General features: G+C 40.6%; 1 protein-coding gene across 1 annotated transcript; it reads left to right on the forward strand.

Annotated features, from left to right (window-relative positions):
- Positions 1-1787: 1787 nt before the first annotated feature.
- Positions 1788-25716, forward strand: TSNAX (translin associated factor X). Its single transcript, XM_005491096.4, has 6 exons — positions 1788-1931; positions 3659-3766; positions 5814-5928; positions 7560-7690; positions 22201-22328; positions 23929-25716. Exons 1-6 carry the CDS (start codon positions 1916-1918, stop codon positions 24301-24303), a joined length of 873 nt encoding a protein of 290 aa, XP_005491153.1. The 5' UTR covers positions 1788-1915; the 3' UTR covers positions 24304-25716.
- Positions 25717-27119: the final 1403 nt, after the last annotated feature.

Here is a 27119-nt window from a genome sequence, read left to right on the forward strand (position 1 = left end):
TCAAGTTTGTCAAAAGCTGTCTTTGTTTATTTGTTAAACGCAAAAGACCTGATACTGGGCCGATGTCCCTGCTCTTCCAGAACTCCCACAGGCTGGGCTCTGCTAACTTTCCACTCCGAAGCATTTGCATTTTACAGCTGGGCTTATCTGATTTCTAATAAGGTGCAAGTTCCACCCAAAAATTTTTCCTTACTCAGGATGTTTATAATCACTCCTGGAGGCTCTTTCCCTCTGTCAAATCAGATTGACCAGTTGACCAACAGATTAAAAAATTATTAAGGGTGGGGAGGAAGGACAGACACACACGCACACCCACACACAAAGGCTGCAAGCGCTCCGCCTTTGTGCTCATATGAGCTTTGTTTCCTTGGGAATCCAGCTACTAAAACAGGCAACAGCTGTGACAAGAAATGACATCTAGCAGCAGAGCAGCAAGACTGATGATTTGCAAACCTTTTGATTTGGGGATTTGCAAGACCCATCCCTATTTTAAACACGTCGGAAGAATCTATCAGGATGCATGTGTAGGGAAGTATGAATCTAGTGGGCAAGAAGACTTTTTATAGCTCATCATCATAAGAAGTGAAGCATCATCGAGTGCCCTCTGTGCTGGGAAATATTTACAGTGTGCATCCATCTCCTTCATGCTCAGTCCTGCAGTGTGTCCTGAGAACACTCACCCGAAGTCTTCAATAGAGGAAACATAATTTTTACCAGGCCTGACTAAACATAGGATGCAAATAACCCGAGTTTGGGAATTTGCCTCCTCTGTACCAGCAGCTACATCTGCTGCTCTCAGATTTCTTCCCCTGCTATCAGGTGGCTTCACGATCAGATATTTCGGTGTTTAGTTAGCGTCTCCAGTTTCCAGCCCTGTCTCAGATCGGTTTGCCATGCTGCCTGCCCTCCCTGCCCGGGCACACCGCGTGCGTGGGCACTGAGGGGCGCATGACGGCTTCGCTCTCACCGTGCCTGGAAGGAGAGCGCCTGCATCCTGACGGGGAGGGACGGGCCACTAAGTACACAGGAGTGGACAGGACAGGCCGTAAGCAAAGGACACAGTTTCAAGCTGTGCAGGGAAGGGTTAGGTTGGACGTGAGGAGGAATTTCTTCACAGAAAGAATGTCACAGCTGGGCATTGGGATGGGCTCCCCTGGAAGGTGGTGGAGTCATCATCCCTGGAAGTGCTTCAGTGTTTTACGTGTCCCTAGACGTGGCACTCAGTGCCAGGGTCTGGTTCACATGGTGGTGGTGCTCAGCCACAGGTTGGACTCGGTGATGTCAGAGGTCCGTTTTAACCCAGCTGATTCTGTGATTCTCTGGAAGCAGCATAGTCCTGATGTGCCGGGGAAGGAAAGGGCAGTAAGGAGTCAGTCTAGGGGTGAAGGGAAGGCGACAGACAGCCGCTTTGTACGGGTCTGGGCTGAGGAATGGGGCTGGATTTCTGCGGGTCCAAGCCGAGGACCACCCGGTGGCGGGACACGCCGGCCACCAGCGGGACATCGGGCACACAACCCCGAAGTTCCGTGGCTGCACTCCGACCCCGCCGCCACCCCGCCCGGCACTACATGTCCCGTCATGCCGCGGGCTCCTAGGCCCTACAACGGGGTCGCACACTAGCTGCCCACGGAGTCGCCTTCTCGGAGGCACGGCCCGGCCTCCGCGCTGCCCCGATTTCGCGAACAGCAACGTCCGGATCACGCTCCGCGCCACCACTGCTCCGCACCACGCCTCCCATGCCGCGGGCGGCGGGCCGGGCTCCTGCCGCCTGTGCGGCGTTTCGCCGTCAGGCAGCCGCGGCGTCCCTGCATGGCGCCGGCAGGGCGGGGAAGGCGGGCGGCGCCAGGGGTCCTGGCGGTGCGCGGGGCGGCTGGGGGTTGCCGGGGGGACGCGGCGCGGCGGCGGCGGCTCCGTGATGAGCGGCAAGGAAGGTGATGTCCCCTCCCCTCCCCACCCTCGGGACACCGCGGCGGAAGGAGCTGGAGCCGGCGGAAGCGGGGGAGGCCCCGCTGCTCGAAGGGGACGGGGGTGCGGGGCCTCCGCCGTGGCCAGCGGTGCCCTGTGCCGTGGAACTCGCTCTGCGAGAGGCCGCTCCTTCTCGGGTGTCACCGGCCTTTCCTTCGTGAGTGCGCGGCCTTCCCGCTGCGGCTGCGCCAGAGAACCTGGCTGTAGGGGTCTGTCTGTGTCCCTGGGGTGGAGATACAGATGCCACAGAGGGGAGCTGAGTGTGTGAGGCCTGTAAAGCACTTGTGCTAAGTATTCACTATAGTGTGTGTGTGTGTATATATATATGTATAAAATATTATGTATGTAGCATAATATATATGTGAAATATACATTTTTCACAGCTTGCTCTGCTGCCTGTCTGTTCGTTTAGCCCTGGCAGTCGCAGAATCAATCACAGAACGGGTCAGGTTGGAAGGGACCACAGTGGGTTATCTGGTCCAACCTCCCTGCTCAGGCAGGGCCATCCTAGAGCACATGGCACAGGACTGTGTCCATATGGTTCTTGAACATTTCCAGTGGGGGAGACTCCACAACCTCTCAGGACAACTTGCTCCAGTGCCCTGGAAAGTACTGTACCTGGACAGTAAAGTTCTCCCTCATAGTCAGGAAGATTAGAACTTCCTGTGCATCAGTATCTGCCTGTTGCCTCTTGTTCTGGCACCGCTGAGAATCACACAGACCTCCCTTCAGCAGTCTTTCAGGGGCTGCATTTAGTGTTTTCAACTGCTATAGGAAAAACAAACCCCTGAACTCATGTCCAAGAGGATAGAAAAAATTATTTTCACTTTCCTCTTTAAGAAAGTAGCTACGCCCACTTCTTGTTTTGGCTTGGGATAATAAACAATTAAGCGGAAACATTTTAAAATCCAGTGTTCCCCTGGTTCTTCTCTTAAGGGAATTGAGAGAACTCCACGTATTCAAAAGGTATGCCTGTATTCAAGTTTGCCAAATTTTTGGCTCTGGAAAGGAGGAACAGTGTCCAGCTGTTACCAAAAGGAGGGAGAGGAATGGTTGACACATGGGTGACACAATGAGTTAGTCGAAGGTGAAGGAAGGAACAATACAAGGTGTAAATTGGGAGTAAAACGTAGTCCAAAAGAGATGAGTTCTGGGTGTGGGTGTGAAAAGGAGGGTTAAGGAAGAGGCACATGAAGCAGCTGAAGTGAGAAGCTGCATTCAGAGAAGAAACTGGTAAATGGGCAGAGTGTAAGGGCCTGAGAAGCTGCACTGCAGGAGCTAAACCTGTATACCTGAATAGGGGTAGTCTGCTTAAGTTGTGCCTTACTTCTTTGTGTTAGAGGATACCCGTGACATAAATCACTGATTTCCATGCAACCATTCGCTTACAGCAAGAAAACAGAAAAAGGGTGTGAAGACCCAAAGACCTTCCAAAAAAAAAAGCTTAGGTTCCTGCCATGCTCATCCCTTGAAATGGATTTTATTTTTTCTAATTTTCACTAGCAACGTGGTAGAAGAAGTAACATTATAATGTGAAGCTGGCATCAGCTGATAGTAAGGTTCATCCAGTTACCTTATTCTGTCCTGTAGAATATGATTGCTGTCAGGAATGCTCTGAAGACAGCACTCTGGTGCTCCTTATGCTCTGGCAAAACTGTCTTAATTTTTGTTTTGTGTGTCTACTCTTTAATAGGATCAGGTGGGTTCAGAAAACGAAAGCATGATAATTTTCCACATGGTCAAAGAAGAGAAGAAAAAGAGAATGTTAATCCACCTTCAGCTTTGATGAAATCTTTTAAATGTAAGTAAGCATTTGGAAAACCAGATTTTAAAAATAAGGTGTAGAAATTGGTAGGAAGTTATTAGTGAAATAAACCAGCTCTCTCCAGAGGGAGAAACTTTAAACTAATTTGACTCATACTCATACCTTTAGAGTTTACTGTTCTGCATTCTGTGCAGTGAAGTCCTGGGAGTTGGGTTTTGCATAGCTCTGCCTGGTTCATGACTTGTCCTGTCTCCATCCCACCTGCTGTTCCCCCTGCCCTCCTCACTTGTGCTGACCTGAAGCTGAGCAAATTGCACAAATTGCACGAGTGTTCAGCCAGGCAAAGGTGGCTGGGTCCTTTGGTGACAGAAAACTAGGATCTGCAGAGGTGTAATACAAAATCTGAGCCACAGGGACAACAGGAGGAGATGGTGACCTTTGGGAAACTGAGGAGACTCTGACCTTGGCTGTGATTCACAAATCACTAAGCCACTGAAATGTAAATCTGAGTGCATTGTTTCAGTAGTTGGTAGTTGTTTATACTTGCATTTTTTAAAGAACTTCAGATATATGTTAATATTTAAAAGGCATTCAAAGTGAATAAAGAGTACATGAAGGTCTATATTAGTTAGTTGAAGTCTTTTTTGTTTTTAAGTGCAGGTATAAATTTCCCTTCAGCCAAATTGTTTTTATAGGATTTTTCATCAAACCAGATTTAAACTCTAGTAAATTTAAATTTCTCATTAGACAACTCCTAACAAGGCAAAGATGACCTTCAGAAATGAGAAGCCTTGACTGAAGAAGGAAGGAGATTTGAGATGGGAAATAGTTTAATTCTTGTTGTAAAATTTTCCAAATGCCACATATTTTTTATGACACTAAGAAGGGTAAAATATGAGCTGGCTGGCTGCTTTAGATGGTTAATGTGTACTTCAGTGTCATATAACTTCCTGGCTTTTTTTAAAATGGGTGTTTATATTTTTCTGTGTAAGTCTGCTTGGCAGATGATTAACCATGAGCCCTGAACTTTGCCTAGAGAAGCTGTGGCTGCCCCATCTCTGGAAGTGTTCAAGGCCGGGTTGGAGGGGGCTTTGAGCAACCTGATCTAGTGAAAAGTGTCCTTTTGGACTAGGTGATCTTTAAGGCTTCTTTCAAACAAACCATTCTATCAATTATATTTATAGAGTATTGTAGGTACACTTGCTCTTAAATTGAGTGGAGCATCTGTACTTTCAACTTTAATTTTTCACTGTTGTGAATATCAGTTTGTCATAAAGTTGCTACTACTTCCACTTCAAAACAGTTGTTTCCCTCCCTTCTCATGAGATTCATTCATCCGTGTTTGGTTAATTTCAGAAAGAATTTAAGGGACATGATTTCTTCAAAGTTTTTCAAAGATCCACTCTTTGTAAACATTCATCATGTTTGACTGTCAGAACCAGATACACTTCCTGTCTTCTCTGTATTTGTTGTAGTTAGAGAGAACTAATATCAGCAAGTCAGAAATCTTATTTTAAGTAATTGATCTCACTTTTCTTTAGTACTTCTAAAATACTCAACTTTTGGTTTAGTATTTTAGCTGGGATATGAAATGCAACCTTTCTTATAACTAAATGGTGCATTGTGAACAGTATATGTGCCTTAGCCAGATGCTTTTTATTTGATTGGTTTAGGCACTGGTGAATCTTATTAACAAATGATTGTAGGGTTTTATTTTTTGATTTGTCTTGCTGAATTGGGGTGACATTTTCCATCCATTCCAGAACAGCAGTATTGTGGAATAGATTTTATTAGCAAAACCAAATATTTTACCTTAAGAATTGTTTAGACTGCTTTAAGGCATCATCAGGATTGATATCTACTTAACCTGACTTATTAAACAAAGGTAGTAATGATGAATTTTGCAGCTGTGGCAGGTGACAGGCAGTGATGGTGTCTGCAGGGACAGCCCACCTTGGGGAAAGGTGCCCAGGGGCAGGGCTGGTGGGGTCTGTAAGGAGTTGGTGCAGCACAGGTGCTTTTCTTTTCCCCTGCACTGTGTTTGTGTGACAATTCAGTTTTTCTGTAACGATTGGCTCTGCAGCATTCCAGCTGGAGCTTGACACCAGGCACGATAAATACGAGCGGCTCGTGAAGCTCAGTCGGGATATAACGATCGAAAGCAAAAGGACGATATTTCTGCTCCACAGGTTCACCAGGTGAGTCACACTGAGCGTGGGAATGTTCATAGAAACCTCCAGTCTGCCTTGCATTGTTGTCTGTCAGTAATGGCTGCAGTGTTCTGTTGAGAGGAATTTAATTAACATCCCATAAACATCCTTTAAGGTGGATGCGAGCTAATGAATGCACGCTCCAGTTAGAGAGTTAAGAGATGCTGTTTCAGGTTTCTGAGTTGGTTTTATTGGTTTACTAAACCACTGTAAAGCAGTAGAATGAGCAGTAGCTCACTGCTTTCAGCAAGCTGTGAGAGAGGAGTTATGCACCCTTCCTTCAGGTTACTTGCCTGGGCAGTTCCATCACCAGTTTGGTTGTTGCACCCCCACCCGAGGTCATCAATGCAAATAGGAGGTGACTTGGGGTCTGTTTATGTAAATACTACAGCTGGATAGGCTTCTGTGTGAGGTTTTGAGCTTCCATGTTTTGTGTTCTCATGAGCCTTTAAGCAATCCATGGAAGCCGGAGACAAACTGGAAGAGCAACAGGAAAATTTGAAGCTTTGCATAGCCTGCTGTATAAAGTGTTTGCTGTACGTGACAAACACTGGTCTTGCGTGTTATAACAGCTCTCCCTATTACTCTTCTTTGTAATTTCATTTATCTTAATTTGCATTTTGTTACCTATTGATATATTTATGTTGAAGTAGTAACTATTTGTAGTTGCAGTTATGGATGGAGATTATGAAGTTGCCTGCTCTTTAACCTGGTTTTCTTCTGCAGAGAGGTACTGTGATAGTTCAGTAACCTCTACAGCCTTGACTGTAAATAACTGCTCCCACTGCAGGGGCTAGGTAGCTGGGAACTTGTGGAGGAAAGAACAACAAAGAACTCCTCATTACTCTCAATTTAGATTCTTGTTTTATAAGGCATTCCTGGTTTTGTGAGAGTGGAAATTTTCCATGCTGTATTTTGTATTTCCTTCTTCATTGCTTTTTGTAAGTGTTGTGGCTTTAATTTCAGTAAATTTTACTGCTTGCTTTTAAATGTTTTCTCCAGACCAATTAATCAGTAGTTCCTTAAAGACTGTAAACTAATATACCATGTGGATTATTTGGGCTCAAGGGAGGAGAAAGTTTAAAGGAAATTAGATAAACTAAACTTTAAATGCCAAATATATGTTGTAGTTGTGAATCAGATGTTTCTGCTGTTCCTGAACAGCACAATCCATAACTACTTCCTTAAAAAAAAAAAATCACATGTAGAAGTACATAATGTCTTGTATTTTGCAATACTGTCAAGTATTGCAAAATATTATTTTTTTAAGAAGTTGAAGGACTTCTGTAAATACTGCTAGTTTCCTGGAATATTTTTTGAAGCCTTTGTATGTGTTTTTCCTTTTTCTTACTTAAACAATAATCATGACTGTAGTCTGGAATAAGCATCATGCTACCAGAACCCTGACTGGTTGATTATTTTCTTGGTAAGAATCTACATAATTTCAGAATCTGCAATAGGTATCTGTGAAAGTTAAACTGTTTCTCATTCTAGTATCAGTTTTGCTTTTTCTTGAGGTCAGTAAAAATGTATTGATTAGTAAAAGAAAAAGTGTAATGTTTTTTAACTGTTTGCTCATGCTGGAAACTGCTCTTTCAGTTTCTGTTTTATGTTTGCAGTGCTCCCAGTGGGGAAGAAATACTAAGTGAATCTGAAGTCAAGCTAGATGCTGTCCGACAGAAGATCAAGCAGGTTGCGCAAGAACTGATTGGAGAAGACATGTATCAGTTCCACAGAGCTATATCTCCAGGTAAATAATTTAAAATGAGAAAAGGGGTACAGTTTTGAAACAAGCTTATTTTCTCTTTATGTAGCAATACTTCCTCTTCATACTGCAGGTCTGAATTTGTTAGAGTTCTGTGATTCTAAATCAGGACTCAGGTTAATCTTTGTTACTAGCAAAGTTTGCTCTGGTATTAGACAAGCTGTTGTTCTACAGTTTCATTGCAGTTTAAAGGAAGATGTAAATGGGAGTCTACAACTGGAACAATTTGGACCCTGCCCTAAACTGAAGTTGAGAGTATTTCTCACAAATGTACTGGCTGTTCTTCTCAGAGAGGAGAATATATGACTGAGAGGAATATATGTAGCACACTCATTTGCCCCTTCTGAAGGGTTGCAGTTCCAGAGAGGAGAGTGGTAGCAGCTGTCTTGTGAAATTATCCATTTTGAGTGATAAAGTGATTTCGAGTTGATAAAGTCAATGAATTGAGATCATTAGTTTGGCATTTTCTTTCTTCTAGGCTCAAAATGCGCTTCTGCCTCTCTGTTACAAGCATTAAACCGGTTTGTGTGTTTCAGTTGCATCTTTTTCTGCTCCTCTCTGTAAACATCAGTCTTTGCTAACATTCTTGAGATATTAAATCCCAGTTCATTCATGACTTGCTGCCAAACCATATTTCTTTGCTGATTCCTTGCTGGCAATCTGAATATTACCTAAAATTGGTATGCCTTGGTTGTGGCAACACATGAGTAAAATATTTTACTTCCTTCCATGGTATAAAAGTGTCTTGTGTTTATCAATCTCATTTTAAACAATTTGGAATTCTGTATATCTTTCCTTGTTTAGGCAAAACTTCTTCAGCTGATGAGAGCTGAAGATTTGCCCTGAATTATTTAATTGTTTAAAAATGTCCATAAGATTGATTTGATTAACCAGCAGCGAATATGTGTCTGTAATTTACCAGACAAACACTGGTTAAGGTAACTTGTACTCATGTCTTACACAAACTTTGGTGTAAGAGTGACACAGGTCTTGAGTCTCAGTTTAGCAGTTTGGAATGGGAAAGAGCCTGCCCTGATAGTCTTCAATGGCTCTGATTAATTCCACAGCCCTCTTAGCTGTGATGCATTGGGTTGCTCAAATTTGATGTAAATAGTTTTTCTTAGGGCCATTTAATCTGTATGTGTCTTGCTGCTATTTATGGCCAAGTACTGGAGTGACACCATGAAAAGAAATAATTCAAAATGCTGACACTACAGATGAACTTAAACTGTGAACAATACTATTCAAAGTGTATTAGGAGTATCTTAACACATTAAAAATGTCTTTTGATTTTCATTTTAAGTACTGCTTACAAAAGCTGAGAATCTTGCATTTCAGTTTTATGAACAAAAGTTTTTGAAAGCTTCATTGTGACCTGTAAAGTTTGTTTGAATAACCCCTAAAGTTTGTAGTCCTGTGTGAGTCATATAATGGTGTGTATAGAACAGCAGTGTTTGAGCTGTGCTGCCTCATGGATCTTTGTGAGACTGCGTGGTGCAGGCCATCTGCCATGCCATGTGAGTCAGCTTCTCACAGGGTAACCACTCACTCTGCATCAGCTGCCTCACCTGAACTGACTCTGTTTTGTTTGATTTGTGTCTTTGTGGCAGTAAATTCAGAGAGGCTTACTTGCCTCTAGTTCTACTGAAGAGCAGTTGGCTTGGAATTAAATTCACTCATCTCACACATAAGAGAGTATTCTATTCCTGCATGGCAGACATATAGAAAGTTACTGCACAATAACTTCTGTGTGTACCCATGTTCTTATAAAACAAGCAAGCAAACCAGATGCTAGTTTTCTATATCCAGAGTCTTTCCTCTTAGTAAAAAAACCCCACTGTTTCTGTTTCTTTAAAAAAAATATTTTCAGAAATCAAAAGTGAAATTTCTTTTTTACATGAAAGATACCTAAACTTAAGCTAGCCATAGCAATGTGGAAATAAAGAAATTAATGAAAAAAAAGTACTGTTCAGCTTTGCTTTGTGTACTTGTTAAATACACACTGTCAGCTACACTGATTTTCCTGCATAATTTATTTCTAACTTGCATAAAGGTATTCATTAATACCAGAATAGACCTGAATAAACTGCTTAGAAAACAACTGCAAGTATTCTGTCAGGAGTAATTCAGAATTTTTAATAGTTTTTTCCGGTGTTGTAAATCTCAGCCTCTTAAAATGACTAAGATGTATTTGTCCATTTTAGAGCGGGATGAGTTACTCCAGGGCAGGTCAGTAGTAGAAGTAGTTAGCAGAGGAAGTTAGAGACCTGATGCATGTGTATGATGACTCAATGCCACCACAGTTGCAAAACTTTTAGAACAGAATAGGCAAATTCAGATGGAAAGAACCTACAGTGATCATCCAGTGCCACTGCCTGACCACTTCAGGGCTGACCAAAAGTCAGAACAAGTTGTTAAGAGCATTGTCCAAATGCTTCCTCTAAACACTGACAGGCTTGGGGCATCAACCACCTCCCTAGGAAGCCTGGTCCTGTGTTTGGCACCTTTTCAAAAGGAATACTCCTGCCTGATGCAGCTTAGAGCCATTCCCACATATCCTGTCACTGGATGGGACAGGAGCCAACAGCACCTTCTCCACTTCCTCTCCTCAGGAACCTGTACGGAGCAATGAAGTTGCTCCTCAGCCTTGTCCTCTCCAAACTACCCAAGCCCAAAATCCTTAACTGCTCCTTACAGGACACTCCTTCCAATGATTTCACCAGCTTTGTTGCCCTCCTCTGGATGCCTTCAGGGACCTTCACATCCATTTTAAGTGGTGACACCCAGAAATGCTCACAGTTGCATGTATGGTAGCACATCTGTAATGCTTACATGGGACTTAGGGTGAGATTGTCATAGAATTAAAGAATTTTCTTACTACAGTCTTAAGGAAACTTAAGAGAATGAATCATACTGACCTCTCAAGGTAAAAAGAAAGGAAGGCAAGAAGGTATCAGTGTGCTAAATAAGGGAGAGAAGAAGTAGACTTTGCTGTCTGTCTTTCCAGCAGTCAGGTGTGGAATCTCTCAAATACCTGAACTTCGCAGTTTTTTTGGACAAAACTAAAGGGTAGAAATACAAAGCCCCCCCAATGCATTTCTGAAGTTAGAACTGGAAATAGCTGTACTTTTACTTTTTCCCTCTCTTTAGGTGAGGTAAATGGTGAGTCTGTGCACTCCCATCAGTTGTATAATACTTGGCCCTAAGATCTTCTGGTGTTTCTGTAATTAGGTATCTGTGCCTCATTAAGAAGACTGTTTATAAAATCCAACTGAAATAAGTTGCCTTCATTCTATTTCGGTACATCACCCACATGATCTACTTAATGTTCTAGCTCTTCTACATATGCTCCTCTGCAAGGCAAGTTTGTGCCAGCTGTTGCCCATGGTGCATGTTTAGTAAGGGAGTGTTAAAATATACCTGTGTGTCACTGGGAGGGCAGGGTTTGCTTTTAGGCGTTGTGTAAAAGAGCTTGTGTGCATAACAGGTATAAAATGCTTACTTTCAACCAGACCTTTACTCTTACCTTCATTAAATCCACTGCTCTCCATTTAGTCATTGGGATGGCACAAAAGGGAACACCCAGGCTTCAAGACATGTAGATCTTGATTGTGCTGAAGTTGGCTTCAAGGAGGTGTCAGAGATGTGAAGATGCTTGATGTCAGGATGATGAAGCTGAGATAGAAAACCTAGAAGCAGGAAGAATGAAGGGGCAGTTAAATGAAGAGCAGCTGGGAGAGGGAATGCTTTATTCCACCTGCCCACCACTGTTTATGAAGAACTGTAATTGGGAGGTGAAAACTGATAAGAGTCAAGAATGTTGCTTTTAGTTTTGGCTTTTAGTCTAGTGTTCTTAAATTGTTGCTTTGCTCTTTATCAGTCAAAAAAACTTGCATGTCTTTTTGAAAATAAAAGTAACTAAGAAAAGTGCTAGGTCTTTATATATTTCCTAGGGCTATAAATCTTGACTTTCCTTTAACCTAGTTTTCAACTCCAATTTTGTATTTTAACAAAATTCTGGAGAACTAGTTAAAAAGCTTTTTATGAACAAAAACATTGCCATTAAACTGCTTTTTTCTTCCAGAAAGAATAAAGAAACGCTTATGTCCCATATCTCAAAAGCAGCATGTCTAATTAACCTCAAACTTCCTAAAAATATTCTCCTTTGTCTTGAAACCAAACATGAAACATCCTCCTGTTCCCCACCCTACCTCTCACAGAAGGAGTAAAAGGGTTCAAAATTGAGCTTATAATGGAAACCACTGTAGCAGCCTTAACTGGGGAATCATGATTGTCTGCATAATAAAGCTGCCTAATACATATTTTATTCAGTATAATAACTGTTAGCCTATAAATAGAAGAATGCTATGAGTGTTATGCTTGGGAATATTGTTTGCCACTTGTAATTGTTAAATGCTTTTTTTGGGGTTCCTCCAAGCAGTTGTTCTTTTGACTTGAAGATAAAACAATTCTGGCAGAGCACTAAAGGAGTTTTGTGCTTTCCCTCATTAAGAATAGTGCTAATGGCACGCAGGACGTTTCCCCAAAGGACACTTGCATGAGCTCAAACACTGAGTATAGCACTAATTGAACAACAACAAAAACTGATGACTGTTTTCTACACGTTTCTTAACAGTACAGATTGTCCCAGGGGATGATTAAACAAGCAAACAAAGAGATACTGAAATAATGAAGTCTTTTTTTAATGCAGAGCTCTTCATTTGTTATGTTAGAATGTTCTGCTTTGTTGATATTTTTAAAGCTTTACTATTTGTAATATAGAATTCCTGCTCCTTTGGCCCACTTTGCAGTGTATACCTTATATATCCTGTGAGGAAATATGTACTCTTTCTTTAAAATTGTTGAGAGACACTATGCAAGAAAAGGACTGAAAAAGATTGTATGGATTTATGAAAGGAAGGAAGAAAATTTTCAGGATTTTTTTATTTGTATATACATGTGTTTAAGTATTTTTATATATGTATTTAACTCTCAGCTACTGAGGGAAATATCAACAGTAATACAGAAAAGATCTGTATGGAACTTCATGACAAGGAAGAAGTGCTCTGCAACGTGTGTAGGGTCCCACAGTTCTGCTACACCAACCCCCTGCAGTGCTGCAGGCTGGGGGAAGAGCAACTGGAAGACTGCCTGCTGGAAAAGGATCTGGGGTTTCTGGTCTACAGCAGCTGAACGTGATCCTGCAGTGCATGCCCAGGTGACCAAGAAAGCCAGAGGCATCCTGGCCTCTATCACCAACAGTGGCCAGCAGGACCAGAACAGTGATTGTCCCCGTGTACTCAGCACTGCCTGCACCTCAAGTTCTGTGTCCAGTTTTGGATCCATCACTAGAACTTTGGACACTGAGTTTCTGGAACATCTCCAGAGAAGGGCAATGGAAGAAGTGAAGGGTTTGGAGCACAGATCTGCTAAGGGCTGGCTGATGGAGCTGGAGATTCAGCCTGGAGGAGACTCAGGAAGAACCTCATTGCACTTTACAACTGCCTGAGAGTGTAACCAGGTGGGGGTGCTCTCTTCTCCAATGTAACAAGAAATGGGATGTGAAGAAATGGCCTCAAGTCACTCTAGGGGAGGTTTATATAGTATATTAAGAAAAAATTAATCATGGTAAGTGTTGTCAAGCATTGGAACAGGCTGCCCAGGAGAGTGATGGAGTCACCATCCCTGGAGGTGTTTAAAAGACATGTAGATGTGGCGCTTAGAGACATGCTTTAGTGGTGGACGTGGCACTGTTGGGTTAGTGGTTGGATTCAGTTGATCCTAAAAGTCTTTTCCAACCTGAAAAATTCTATGATTCTATGTTAGGATGTATGTAATTATTCAAAGGATGTCTCAGTCTTCTCTGCTTAAATGCAGAACTTGTGTACTGCGGAGGGAGAATTAAGGACTGCTCAATAAGTTGGCTCTGTGTGGGATTGAATGGAGTACTTTTTCAACATGACTTTGTTAAATGAAATCTCCAGCTATTTGAGCACTTTACTCAGTTTTTTGCCCCTTAAGACAAAATACTGAATGGGGAGCCCATAATTCTCCTGGAGTTTCTTAATTGGAGTGACCTGGGGTGATGATGGTAGATGCAAGTGGAGCACTGCTGGCTGACCTTTGCTGTGTGCCTGTGCTTGCGGCAGTGGCGAGTGGAGTGCTGTGCACAGGGAAGCTCATTAGCTGTTTATCATGTCTGCACTTGCTCTCAATAGGATTAGATGATGGGGCTGTAAAATGTCAGCACCTTGTCAAAACTATTGCTGTGTGACTGCTTCTGCTGCTGATGATGCAGGAAATTCTGTGTAAAAGTTCAGCACTGACGCAGTCTGGCACATCATTTATCATGTGCAGGCACTATTTGTATTCTGAGAGATTGATATAATGGAGCTTATTTCTGTCTCCTGCCTTATGCCATTTAGAGTCACTTTAGGCACGTTAGATACAGCAATAAACTGCATTGCTGGTTTGGACCAGGCCAGTTAAATCTGTGTGGATGAAAAGGAAATAGTTCAGTGGCACTAGAATGCACTTTCTAACTGCAGTATGTTGGACCACCAGACAGGATGCTGTAAGAAATGCTATGGAGAGGAGTGGGGTCTGTCCAAGCAGGCCTGCTTTAGATTACTGATTATTTAAGTAACAACATTTTTTTGGGTATTGTATGAAGGATTTTAATTAGAATGCAATAAAGGAACTATCTGTGTAATGATTTCTGTGTTTACTTGGCTTGTTTTAGGGTTTTTTTTCTTAGCTTTTTAACTCAAAATATGGAAATAACATGCTCAGATTGTTCTGCCTTTGTAAGCACACATGTATTTCTGAAATAATATCAAGGTGCACAATATCAAGGATATAATATCAATGTACTGTTCTGCACATCAGGAACAGTATAAGTAGAACACCTGTTTTTTTTCTTGAGAAAGCTTAAAAACTGTAATTAAAATAGATGGCATATTTTATTTTACGTAGGTAAGAGAAAGGAAAAGCTTTGTTCTGCAGGAAGAAGGTACCAGAATTGTAAATGTCTCACCCAGGATGAGACCTAAATACACCTAAAACTTGAAAGGAAAGCTGACCATGAAGGAAGCAATCAGGTTTATGCAAGATGGTGGGAAAACACAGCAACACAGGAACAGGATGTGACTGAAGAATTAATCTCTTGCTGTTGTAGGTGAGGGGTAAAATGCCAGAAATGGAAACAAAGTTTGGTGATTATACTGGAAAATTAACAGAATTTGCGGCGAATAAGCTTATGGTTATCAGATACAATTTTGTTAATTTCTTTCTTTCTGTTTTGTTATTTTCTGTGTTTCTCTGACTCATATCCCCGCTTGGTGAAACTGATTTGATTTTTTTTTTCATTCTGCAAGTTGCCTATGTGAAATTTGATACCTTCAGTTTGTTGCATTTTGCTGCACTTTTATTATTTTTGGTTCATGCCTTTTTCCTAAGTTCTTCTAAGGAAAAGGAAAAAACAGTTACTGCAAAGCCTCACTTTGTATTTTCTGCTGCAGGTTTTGTATATCCATAGACAAAAATCAAAACAAGCCTGCAAACATGAATGCAAATTGTGACATGAACAAACTAGGGATGCACTATGTGAGAGCTGATTATCAGCTCATCCCTGAATGAGATGTAAATTCAGCAGGAGCCATTCAGAGCAGCAGAAATCCATAAGAGAAGCTATGGACAGTCTTTTAAAGAATCATGCTGTGGGTCAGCATGATCACAGAGATTGTCCTTTCCTGCTTCTCACGTAAGACTTAACTGTCCTGAAGTCCTCCTGTACTATTATGACAAATACTTGATTACTCACATGACAGCCTGAAACTAGTGACATTGTTTGTCTTTTTATTCAGTTTCATAGCTGGCAAATGGAGGAGACTTTGTTCTCTGGCTCAGGAATTTTTTTCAACACTGCAGTTATTGACATGAGTGATTCACAGACCAGATCTCTCCAGCCTTTGCAGGAACCAAGTGCAGCTGGAACATGAGAGAAATTAAAAAAAATCTGTGAAGCTTTTTTGTTTGTTTATTTAAAATCACACAGGAGAATGTGTCATAGAGGAACTCCATTCCAAGAAGCAATGGGGATAGCACATCATGGTTCAGTTTTTGTTTTGCAGTCATGTGTGGAGAAATAGAGGTTGGCATGTGGTGAAGTACCTTTGTGCCATCTCACAGATCTGTGTTTGAGGACAAATGGCCACTGTTGGTTTTTTGATGTGCTTGTGAGTTGAGTCTGTTGCATGGAAACATCACCTCAAGAAGAGCTTTCACTGTGTTTTGAACTGCAGAAGCTGTGTTGTGTTAGGTGCTCTTTCTTCTTTGATCATTGAAACATCCTGGCTGAGTCAGAGCTTCCTTTCTTTGGTATCTTGAACACTTGCCCTCAAGGCTGCCAGCAGTGTCTGACTGACTGAATGACTTTTGAAACTCTGTATTAATTATGAAGGCAATTGGGGGTAGTTAAAGAGGTCGGGAAGATTACTTGTCACAGGAATAGTTTTTTTAAGAACTCATGTAAAACATTGGGTGCTCTTTGTAATTACTACATTTGGGGCTTGTGAGTTGGAATAAAACCCCAAACTTCAGAAAAAAAACCTTGATTACAAAAGTCAGCATGGTACATCCCTTAGGTCTCCAAGCAGTAGCAAAATGAAAGTTTGTGAATTTCTCACCCATAATCATTCATCTGCAAAAAGGCCTATAATTTGTCATATGTCCATGTGTTTTTAATAACAGTATAAAAAAGGCTTGATTCCCTGCTCTCTGCAATGAGAGATTAAAATATTGTTTGCAGTTCTTTGAAGGGTTTTTGTTCCTGTTTGGAGAAATAATTTAACTCTCACAGGCACCTGTCTGATGGGGAACTTTCATTTGTTTCTGGGGCTTTTGGGAAAACTGACTAATCTTGGTATTGCCTTTTCCTCTGAAATGATGTTACCTTTTCCCCTGAAGTGTGTATTCAACTTCAAACAAAGTGCAACAATATTAACACTTCAGTATCTGCAATACATCGCTTCAACATGTGCAGCTAGAAGAGATATGGGTGTGTCAAGTAGCAGTTGACTAATGAACAAAACATTCAGGGCTTTACAGGAGAAGTTTACATTATTTTAATTATTGATATAATAGTAAACCTACTCAGCTTTTGAATTATTACTGAGTGAATAGAAACGTGTTTTCCCAAATATGTAAGCTCATACAGATTTTTGTTCTAGTGCTTTTAATTGTATTTTTTAGTTAGTACTGTTTTGTAAAATCCATCCCTGACTGGAATTACTCTTTTAAGCCATTTTCACAACAGGATGTCCAGAGCACTCCTGTCTGTGAGGAGAACTGGCTTTATCCTTTTTCAGTGTGTGCTATAAAATTAATCTTTGACTTAATGCTCACTAATCAACAAAATGCTTTGATTGTTTCATAGCCTCAGTTTAAGTTTAATCACTAAAGTTTAGTTTTTACCCCTTCTGCCAAGAAAAAGATCTCTGAATCTTAGGAATCATTGTCAAGTATGCAGAGAACTTTAAAGGAGTGGATTAAGGTGTGAATTACCAGTTTCATCTTAATAGGACACTGGCATTAGTTTTTGTATTATTACTTCTAAATTTATTGTATCTACTTGTTTCAATTGATGGTTACTTGTTTGCTTATTTCACTTATTTCTCCCTTTTATTCATCCATATGCTTCTAGAAACAAGTTCTTTAAGTTTACCAATGCTCCCCATATTCTGTATAATTATTTCTCTGGTTGGGATTTCTACAAGAATATAACTTTTTTTTCCTGGATTATGGCAGGGATTTCTGTATTTTGGTGGGGGGTGTTTTTTGTTGTTGTTTTCTTTGTTTTTTGGGGGGAGGAGAAAAAAGGGAAGGTTTTTTTCTGTGTTTGTTTGGGGTTTTTTAATGACAATGTAACTTGCCAGCCTAAACATGAGGATAAGATAGAGCCTTGTGGGCGCTGTTTTGGTTTTGTAATGAATCAGCAAGTGGGCAGTTTCACATGGCTCGCCCTGTAAATAATGTGCCCCACCCTCCATGCAGTGATCCTGGAAGAAGCTGGCTGGGTGTATCTTCCTACCATCTTTCTGGTGGCTGCTCTTGGCCTGTGATTCCTGCTGCATGGCTTAGGGGAGGAGCTGGGTGAGAGAGCACAGGCTTGTGTCCACACCATCAGCACAGGCTCCTCTCTAAACAAGAAGATAGAGAGAAACAGGACAAAGGGTGAAAGAAAATGAGTTGGGGAAGAAATAAGGAGAGAAGCAGCTTATTTGAGAAGATGGCAGGTGGCACTGGCATTGCTAACCTTAACAACTGGGAAGCATGAAATCCTTTTGAACCTGTTCTGTAACTGTTGAACCGAGATTTAAAGGAGGAAATGAAGTAAACAAAATTTTAGAAGGAAACTTTCACCTCTTATTTGATCTGTCATTCTGAGTGGAAGCTTCCATGCATGCATGGATGCATGCATACCTCAGGTGGAATTAGATTCTGTTTACCCTAATATGACTCCCGCAATGAAGTATTTTCAATTATTTACTCATTCTTTAGATAGAACTAGCTTTTCCTCTGTCTTATGCATTCATTTGACTCTTGGATTGAGTGCTCCAACTACATTTTTAAAAATTATTTTTTCATTTAAGAAAACTAATTTCTTTGTAAGTTTTTTAGGGTAACTGCTTTTTCTTCTTTCTCAGATCTTGCATATGTAGTTAAGGAAAAAGGTCTTGAATATCAGCTGGCAAAAAGTGCTAAAATTTTCAGGCAGAAAAATCTATATTTGTAGGTACATGCTCAGAAGATATCTCAATGTAACTCTGTAGTTCTTGTACACAAAATAATTTTTTTAAAACATAGAAGGGAGCTGCTATACTGGGTCACTGTCACTTGTCTAGTATAAGCTATTTCTGTAGAATAAATGGAATAAAATATTAAAATACTGAAGCAGTTAATTCTTTACCTTGCATCTGTAATTTTAAGAAGTGCTAGTAAAAATAATAACAGTGTTTTTAATTGGTATTTTTGTCCATGTACTACAAAAAACCCCAAATCCATAAAAGGCAGTCTTAAAAACTATTCTATTACTGGCAGCTCAATCCATAAATAAGCTAATTTTGGAATAAATCCAAAACAAGAGCATAAGGGGAAAGGTATTGTTGGATGGTGTAGTGAAATGGGATGGGGTTTTTCACCTTGGGAATTATTTGCTGAAAATAGCGGATGTCCTACCATTAAGCTAAAACATAACATGTTTAAACATCCTTCTACCTGCACATGGAAATACCTTATTTCAAGGTCTTGGCTCATTGAAATACCATATTGTAGCTACTTCTGACAGAAGGACTTGTTAAAAACAAAAAAGAAGAAAAAGTAAAATACTAGTATTTTTTGCAAAATAGTCATGAGCAGGATTTGTTAGCAGTCTATTTGTGATGGTAACTTTAATTGAGTTTTGTAAGGCTTAATAAATAGCAGGAGGTAGAGTCCCTAATTGTGAGAAGGTGACAGTAGATGGCAAACAGACTGCAAACAGACTGTGTGCAACATTCACATGGTGGTGTTAAACAAAGGGAAGGAGCACAAGGCTGGAATGTGTCAGCTAGTGTGGCATGCAGGAGGAAGCAAAGATCTATATGTGTACATACATATAAATATGCCCACGTTAAAAAGTACATATAGATAAAAGAACAGAGGAGCCAAACACTTACAATGGAAAAAGGACAAAACACGTATGAAATAGTAAAGTGGAGTGAGTTGAAAGTGGGAGATCTGACTGATCGAGAAGACTGTTTACCAAAAAGTCTGAGGGCTGATTTGATCTCTCTGAGAGCTGTGGAAAATGCCAAGTTGATTTTTCATATGTGATAGTCTTCTCCATAGATAGCAGAGGGAGAGTCTCACAGATGTTGTCATGTTGAGTGCTGCTGTATCTGGTAGCTTACAGCTTATCCACAGAAAAAGCCAAAATTTCGTAATAGATTCCTGGTCTTGTTACATCAGAAGGTAAGTCAGGGAAAGAATGAGTGATGAAATCTACCTCTCTGCAGCCTGCAAAGTTATTTATCTTAAAAGATCCTGAGTAGCTTTTATCTAGTGTGTTTTTCTATTGCTTGTGCCCTGAGTGCTTTACCTGAATTCTGTTGATTAAATTATGGTGTTTAATTGGCCTTGCCAGCTCTGTGTTTATGTTCTGGTTTGTGAACAGCACTGTTGAGTGTGAGTTTGGTTGCTGCATATTTATTCTGCTTTTCCCAGTACTGCTGTAGAGTACTATAAAGGAATTGCCATTCTGAGTTGCTTCTGCTCAAATACATATTTAAAAGGGAAAAAAAAAATGCAGGTCACTTATCATGCTTTTGTAGTGGGTATGTGGAAAGCCTCCTACCCCTTGAGTTTTTTGGGGTATTTCCACACTCATCTGTTATTCAAATCTATGTTCTCTCCTTTTGATTCAGACTATTTCTTTGATCCAGGTGAAGTCTAAATTTGTTTCTTCCTGCATACTTCCATAAGCTGAAGTCCTGGCACTGTACAGGTCAGTTGAGGGTATTTAGATTATTTTAATGGAAACAGGCTTCTACTTCTGGTACCCCTGGTTACATCTTCATTTTCTCACTGACAAAACTATTGTCTAATCCTGGCCCTCTTGCAGCATGATACCTGTTAGTGTCTTTTGAAGTGAAGTCATCCCCTTAAAATGGCTCAGAATAGCTCTGCTAGAACCATCTCTGTCATGTGGCCATTCCTTTAATGTCCTCTTTAGGCATTCTCTGTTCATGGGTCAGATATACACAGGCATTGACTTTGTCTCTACACCTTTTTTTAGCTTAGGACTGCCGTGGCTGTTTGCTCCAGCGTTGTTTCTGCCTTTTTTTCCACCAACAGTGCCAGCTTCAGCTTTCTGCTTAGGAACTTTTCTCATGTGCTTCCCTCAAATCTGCTCTCTGCACATAAACTGACAAACCTGTAAAATCTCTGTCTGAACATTCAAACTTTTTTTTTTTTTTTAGATCTTGCCTTTGTTGTAACATGTCACTGTTGAGTTAGAGGTGTCGCATAGGTGGATCAAAAGGCAAAGTGGCAAAAGCCTCGTTGAGTTTATCCTCTCTTCTAGCTCAGTTCGCTACAGGTGGACCTGATTTGTCATTTAATCAATACATTTCACATGATTGGCTAATTAAAAAGACACCAAATTAAGTCTTGTTAAACAATCCTATCAGAAAACCAGATTATTAGAAAAACACCACCTGCAGGTTGTTTTAATATTTGGCTATCATTGTTTATCTCCAGCTCCCTAGAGCTTCCCAGGCCAATTCTGGGAAAACTTATCTAGTTTTATCTTTCTCCAGGCTGTCACATCCGCAGCAATGCACAATAAAACCAACATCTGCTAAGTAGGTAGTGAGAGAGAATTGTGGCAGGTAGCTGTAGATGGCCTACAAATCTGGTACAAGCTACATTTGTTATCCCATCTTTTATTCCTTTCCCAACACACCAACTCCTTTTGTCCCCCTCACTCCTACTCCTTAATTTTAGAGTGTCAGTTCTTTTGGACAGAGCAGTTATTAATGTATTCATAGAATCACAGAACAGCTAGGGTTGGAAGGGGCCTCTAGAGATGACCTGCCTCATCCAACCCTTCTGCCAAAGAGGGATCACCTGTTAGTCTTCTTATTGGACATCACAGTCCTGTCTGGTTTGTTTATTTGCTTATTTATTTATTTCTTTGGTCTGGAGTGATTTGTAACAACAGATGCTTTGCCTTGAATGTGAATTTCGCCAAACCTGCTTATTTTAAGGAGCCTGATTCTCACAAAATGGAGAAGTGGGAAGCTCAGTTTTAAACAAGTATCTACTCCAAGTTCTCCCGGGCAGGGTTGCTCTCGATCTGTTCATCCCCCAGCCTGTGCTGATACTGGGGATCCCCTGTCCCAGGTGCATCACCTTGCACTTGGTCATGTTAAACTGCATGGGATTCCCATGGACCAAACTTCTCAAGCTTGTCCTAGTCCCTCTGGGTGGGCTCTCATCCTTCAGGTGCATCAACTGCACTACTCAGCTCAGTGTCATCTGCAAATTTGCTGAGGGTGCATTTGATCCCACTCTCTGTGACATTGATGCAGATATTAAACTATACTGGTCCTAGTATGAGCCCTTGGAAACCTTGTGGGGAACTGATCTTCAGTATGTTTCTGAGAATACCATGATGCTTTATATAGAAATTACAGAAGGTTCTGCATGAAAGAGGCAGATGGAGTAAAAACTTGAACATGTTTGTCTGTGTGCTTGTTCTGACTTTTCATTCTTCAGAAACGTGCTATGTTAGATTATGTTTCAATGTTATTTCTGGATTATGTTAATTTTCACTTTTTGCTGATAACCTTCAAATAGTCTCACTTAAAAGATTTCTTAAAAACTAAATAATTGTGAGCATGGATCATTGCTGGAAAGTTTGAAGCATGAGCTTGTTTCTGCTGTTTTTGCAGGGCTTCAAGAATATGTTGAGGCAGTTTCATTTCAGTATTTTATCAAAACACGATCTTTGATCAGTGTTGAAGAGATCAACAAACAACTAATATTTACAGCAGAAGACAGAGAAGAAACAACAAACATGGTAAAAGTTTTTCTTTTCTCAATTGACAAACATCTTTCTGGGATGGAAATGCAGCGAGAAGGCTTAGTCACATTTTTGGCATCTGATTAAATAAGGCCAGTTAGTGGAATGGGATTGGATAGACATGTGGGCTTTGACTCACTTGTTCGAAACATGCCTTTTATTCTGATAAGTAGTAAACTAAATCTGTGGGATACAAGTTTATAAATTTCACATCCTTTTTATTCAGAGCAAATTGAACTCTTTCTGATACGGCAAAATATCCAGGACAGTGAAATGCTAGCTAACAAATGTAGTGGAGGGATTTTTAGTGCCTGGGGCTGTCTCTAAGACCTTCTGGTGTATAGTGATGCTGCATAAGTTGGAGGACACAAACAAATCCAAGGCAGGATGAACTCCATGACTGAAATCTTATTGCTGGTATTGAACTAGTCACTGGAGGCACTGTATTTGCCTTGTGCATATGCCTTGGCTGCATCATGTGTAACTCTCCTGGAGCTGATTCCTTTCAGAGGACAGACTGGTGTCCCGTCATACCTTAACTCTAATGCCAGATCTGCTGTTTCTTGACTTGCCTGTACTCCTAGTCTGCCCTAAACGGCTCATAGGGACAAACTCCTGTCACCAAACACAGTCAGCTGGGTGCAGTTTGATTGTTCACAGAGGACAACAGTGATTTGGTAGCAATCTACAGAAGTGCACAAGCAGTTGAGGTGCAGTGTACAGTAATGCTGCTTTACATGAATTCCTGAGTTTGCTTCTGCTGAAGAGATTCTGCTGTAAAGCACTTCTCATTCTTTCTTTATTCTCTCGGTAAGATATTTGCAGAGAAGCTTGATTTTTAGCTTAAATAAATTTGTTTTTACCAGAGGTACCAGCTATGAAGTTGTTAACCCCGGTGTGCATGCCTCTGACAAGATCAGTCAGTTTGGGTAGATAGCATATTATGGGAACAAGCAAACAGAAAGAAACCTGCATTGTCTCCCACGTTACCAATATTCTGGCAAAAAAAGTATGGGAAACTTGGATATTGGAGCAAACTTGTAACTTTGTAATGGGTTTGCTTCATGAAGATTTTTGTTTGTTATTTTAATAAACTCAGTTGATATAAAATAGATCTGAGAATACTATGGCTACTTGTAGAGAATATATTTTGAAATTCAAGACACCATTATGAAATTATATTATTTGTTTTCATAATGCAGACTATTTTTGACTGATTTGCTAACTTTGGACTGACTATTTAGGCAAAAAATCTATCAGGCTGAGGTCTGTCAGATGAAAGAAAACCCCAAACAACTGCAAATAAATGTTGCTGCAAAGATGTGATAATTCTGTTTGCAAATAGAGATGGTAGAGTTAGGGTATGTTTATCATACTTGCTAGAATGAAAATGACATCTCAAGTAGAAATTACCTTTTTTATGCTGGAAGGAGATTAGTACTTCTGAAATCAGACCATGTGGAAGTGCCATGCAATTTAATTTTCCAGAATGTTTTTAATTTCCAGTTACGTTAGATGAGTTAGCGTGTAATTGAACCATTACAGATGGCTTTCTCACATTCTTTCTGTGCTGGACTTTGTTCCATTCTGTCCGCAGACCTCCAATTGCCACGATAAAGAGCCCCGTAGGTGGAGCCTGAAGGTGACCCCTGTGGATTACCTGCTGGGAGTGGCGGATCTGACGGGAGAGCTGATGCGGCTGTGCATCAGCAGCGTTGGCAACGGGGACATTGACACGCCCTTCGAACTGAGCCAGTTCTTGCGCCAGATTTACGACGGCTTCACCTTCATCGGCAACACCGGGCCTTACGAAGTCTCAAAGAAGCTCTACACCTTGAAACAGAGTCTGGCAAAGGTAGAGAATGCCTGCTACACGTTAAAGGTCCGGGGATCCGAAATCCCGAAGCACATGCTGGCTGATGTCTTCTCCACCAAAACAGAATTGATTGACCAAGAGGAGGGGCTTCCTTAAAACCAGGAAGCTTTTGCTACTCAGAAGAGAAGAGGACATAGAGAAAGCTCTCTAATTGTGGTTTGTGGGGTTTTGACCCTTCTCAAAGCTTTTTAGGTAGAGACATTTTTAGTTTTATCTATGAGAAGGCTGTTTGCAGTGGTAATTTGTAACCAAAAATACTTTATATGGTGTGCAAGAGAAGAAATGTTTGACTTTGGCCTCTTGGTATGGAATTTCCTGTATTGCTCCATTGTATCTTCTTTTAGAATGACCAAAATTTCCACTGCACTCTACTCCAGTGACTGTCATTTGTGTCACTCACCTCCGAATAAGTTTTCATCAAGCACAGCAGTGGGAAAAAAATGGTTAGGTGCTCTTATTTAGCATTATCCATAGGTTTCTGCTGACTCATTTTTTGAGTATTTGGGTTCTGTAGTCATGTCACACCTACAACAATGCACCTGAGAATAAGTGCAGCCCTTGACTTGAGACTGGGGTGGTCTCAACAGTGCCATGTAATTCGAGTTTTCTCTGATTAGTGCTTTAAACTATGAAACTAAGTCAACTTTTTGCCAATTGATAATGAAGCTAATTGCACCAGGTAAATACTACTGTCACCTGTTATTTTGGGTCTCTGTTAAAAGTTGGCTCCATTTGAGCTAACACTAGTACTGCACAGTTTTGAGATGAGCTAGGAAATCCACAGAAAATAATTGTGGAAAGTATTGTTCTACATTTTTTGTAATACAGTTTAATGCAGAATCTGACATATTTTTGTTTGTAGACAAAATAAGTTGTCATGCAAAGTATGTAATTTGGTCTTAGGACTAGCAGTTTTTGGCCAGAACAAATATGTTGCAGTGCTGGAAGTCTGTTCTCCATTGTTTGTGCTGCCCTGAGGACCTCCAGTGGGACTGAACTGGTATAAGTGGAAAAGGGCTAGCCAAGCTTTAAATATATGTTAGTAGGATCTATATCATGTGCATGTTCCTGTGGAAAGGAAATTGCAAACAGAAGTAAGGCAGGCATTCTGGTTTCCACATTTATCTTTGAGGGGGGTATGTCACTGTTGGCAAAAAATCAGGGCTTTATGCTGGTGTCTGAAGTTATGAGAGTCTGATAATGTACATAATGCTAAAGGAAAACAGATAAAACAACATGATCTCTAGACTCCAGGAAATAGGCCTCCCAACTGCAATTGAAAATACTGCATGTTTTTTATTTCCACTTCCATATGCTGTGATGCTGCCAATACTTTTCCCATGAGCATGTCCTGAGTAGCTGCAATCCTCTGATATATGGATAGGAATGGTAAATACATTTCTGTCAAATTTTTCCATTGTTTCCACATAAAGTAGTATGGGGTGGATTGAACAAGGAGTGGTATTTTTCCTATTGTTTAATACTATTTTTTACAATAAATTCTGAAAAGTAGTCACTGTCTCTATGTTGATCCTTTTGCTTGTCAGTCCAAGTGGTAAATTACAGAGCAAGTTTCCCACTGTGAAGAACTTCTCTTGGAAGTTTTGATCTATTCCTATATTCATACTTCCATGGGCACTTTCTAATGCTGAAATTTTTTTTTCTCCCTTAACTTTATTCTGCAGTGTCTAATAACTTGTTAGTATAGAAACTTCATGTGAATCTTTTGAATTTTGAAAAAAATGCAAAGGATGACAAAGCAAGTATATCCCTGGAACAAATCTGCAACAGTACCCATGTTTCTACATCTCACCTTTGTTTGCTGCTTTTTATTTTTTTTATTTTCCCTGATGAGAGGAGGGGAGAGAAAGAAGGCTTGTTGCTAAAAAGGAATAATTTTGGGGTGTCACCCTCTCCCTGAGATGCATACATCTAGGATTTCAGTTGATGCAGCTACGGTGCAGCTGTGCCTCTTTTGGCACACAAAATTTACTGCAAGTCATTGCTTGTTTAGTGTAAGTGTGTGAAGTGAAAGCAGATACTGTTAGACACAGTGTGTGATATTAAACAGAGATCTGTCTCTTGTCTGTTCTAGCAGCTACCAGGGGGAATTAAAAAATGTTCATGGCACAGTTTGAAATGGATGAGATGAATTTCAGCACATTGCACTGCTTGGCTCAGTGACATTCTGCCTCTAGCCATGGAATGAGCACACAGTGGCCACCACTTTAGTCAGCTCCTGCTTTTATACAGTCATTCATCATTTTAAAACTACAGACGTCTAAAAAGAGTACTTTTTTCCCCCTAGCAATGTTTAGAAGTAGATGCTCTTTCAACAAGTTCATACTGGCTCTAATGATTTTGAGATTTAAATTTTTGGTAGGGCAATAGAAATTTCTTTAATGGCAGACATGATTTCTAAACTTCAGGCCACCTGGCCATAATCAAAAGCTCTGAATAATTTCTAATAAGGAGCAAAGTGTATGTGTGGTGTATTAAAACACCAGCACAGATGGGAAGTAGCTAATGGCCTGAAAACCTCCTGCTCAAGGAAATATTTTTCCCAAAAAACAATTGCACTGTAGCTATTTGAAAAGTGACAGACATTTATCAGCAAAACAAGCTGCTAAACAAGCAATGGCAATTTTCCCATTTCTTATCCCATTACTCTATGGAGCTATTGATACGCTTGGTCTGCAGCCAGAACAGGACTACGTCATGGCAGATGTTTCACAAGGGCAGCTCTGCATGCTAAAAATCATCTCTTTTTCTGGAATCTGCTTTCTCAGAAATGACTTTTCTTTATGGGTTCACTTTTTTTCCTGAGTGTTAATTTTCAGTGAGGAAAAACGCACCCGCATTTAGCTTTCCAGAACTGCCAGAGAAGTTATGCAAGAGAAACTTCCTGTTGA

Source organism: Zonotrichia albicollis, chromosome 3 (assembly GCF_047830755.1).
Source record: "Zonotrichia albicollis isolate bZonAlb1 chromosome 3, bZonAlb1.hap1, whole genome shotgun sequence".
In the NCBI taxonomy this organism is placed as follows: domain Eukaryota; kingdom Metazoa; phylum Chordata; class Aves; order Passeriformes; family Passerellidae; genus Zonotrichia; species Zonotrichia albicollis.

Excerpts from the sequence above, each read along its gene's own strand:
- TSNAX (XM_005491096.4), top strand. Across the intron at positions 3,767-5,813 it reads TTTGATGAAATCTTTTAAAT|CATTCCAGCTGGAGCTTGAC; the intron begins GTAAGTAAGCAT and ends TTGGCTCTGCAG. Across the intron at positions 5,929-7,559 it reads CTGCTCCACAGGTTCACCAG|TGCTCCCAGTGGGGAAGAAA; the intron begins GTGAGTCACACT and ends TTATGTTTGCAG.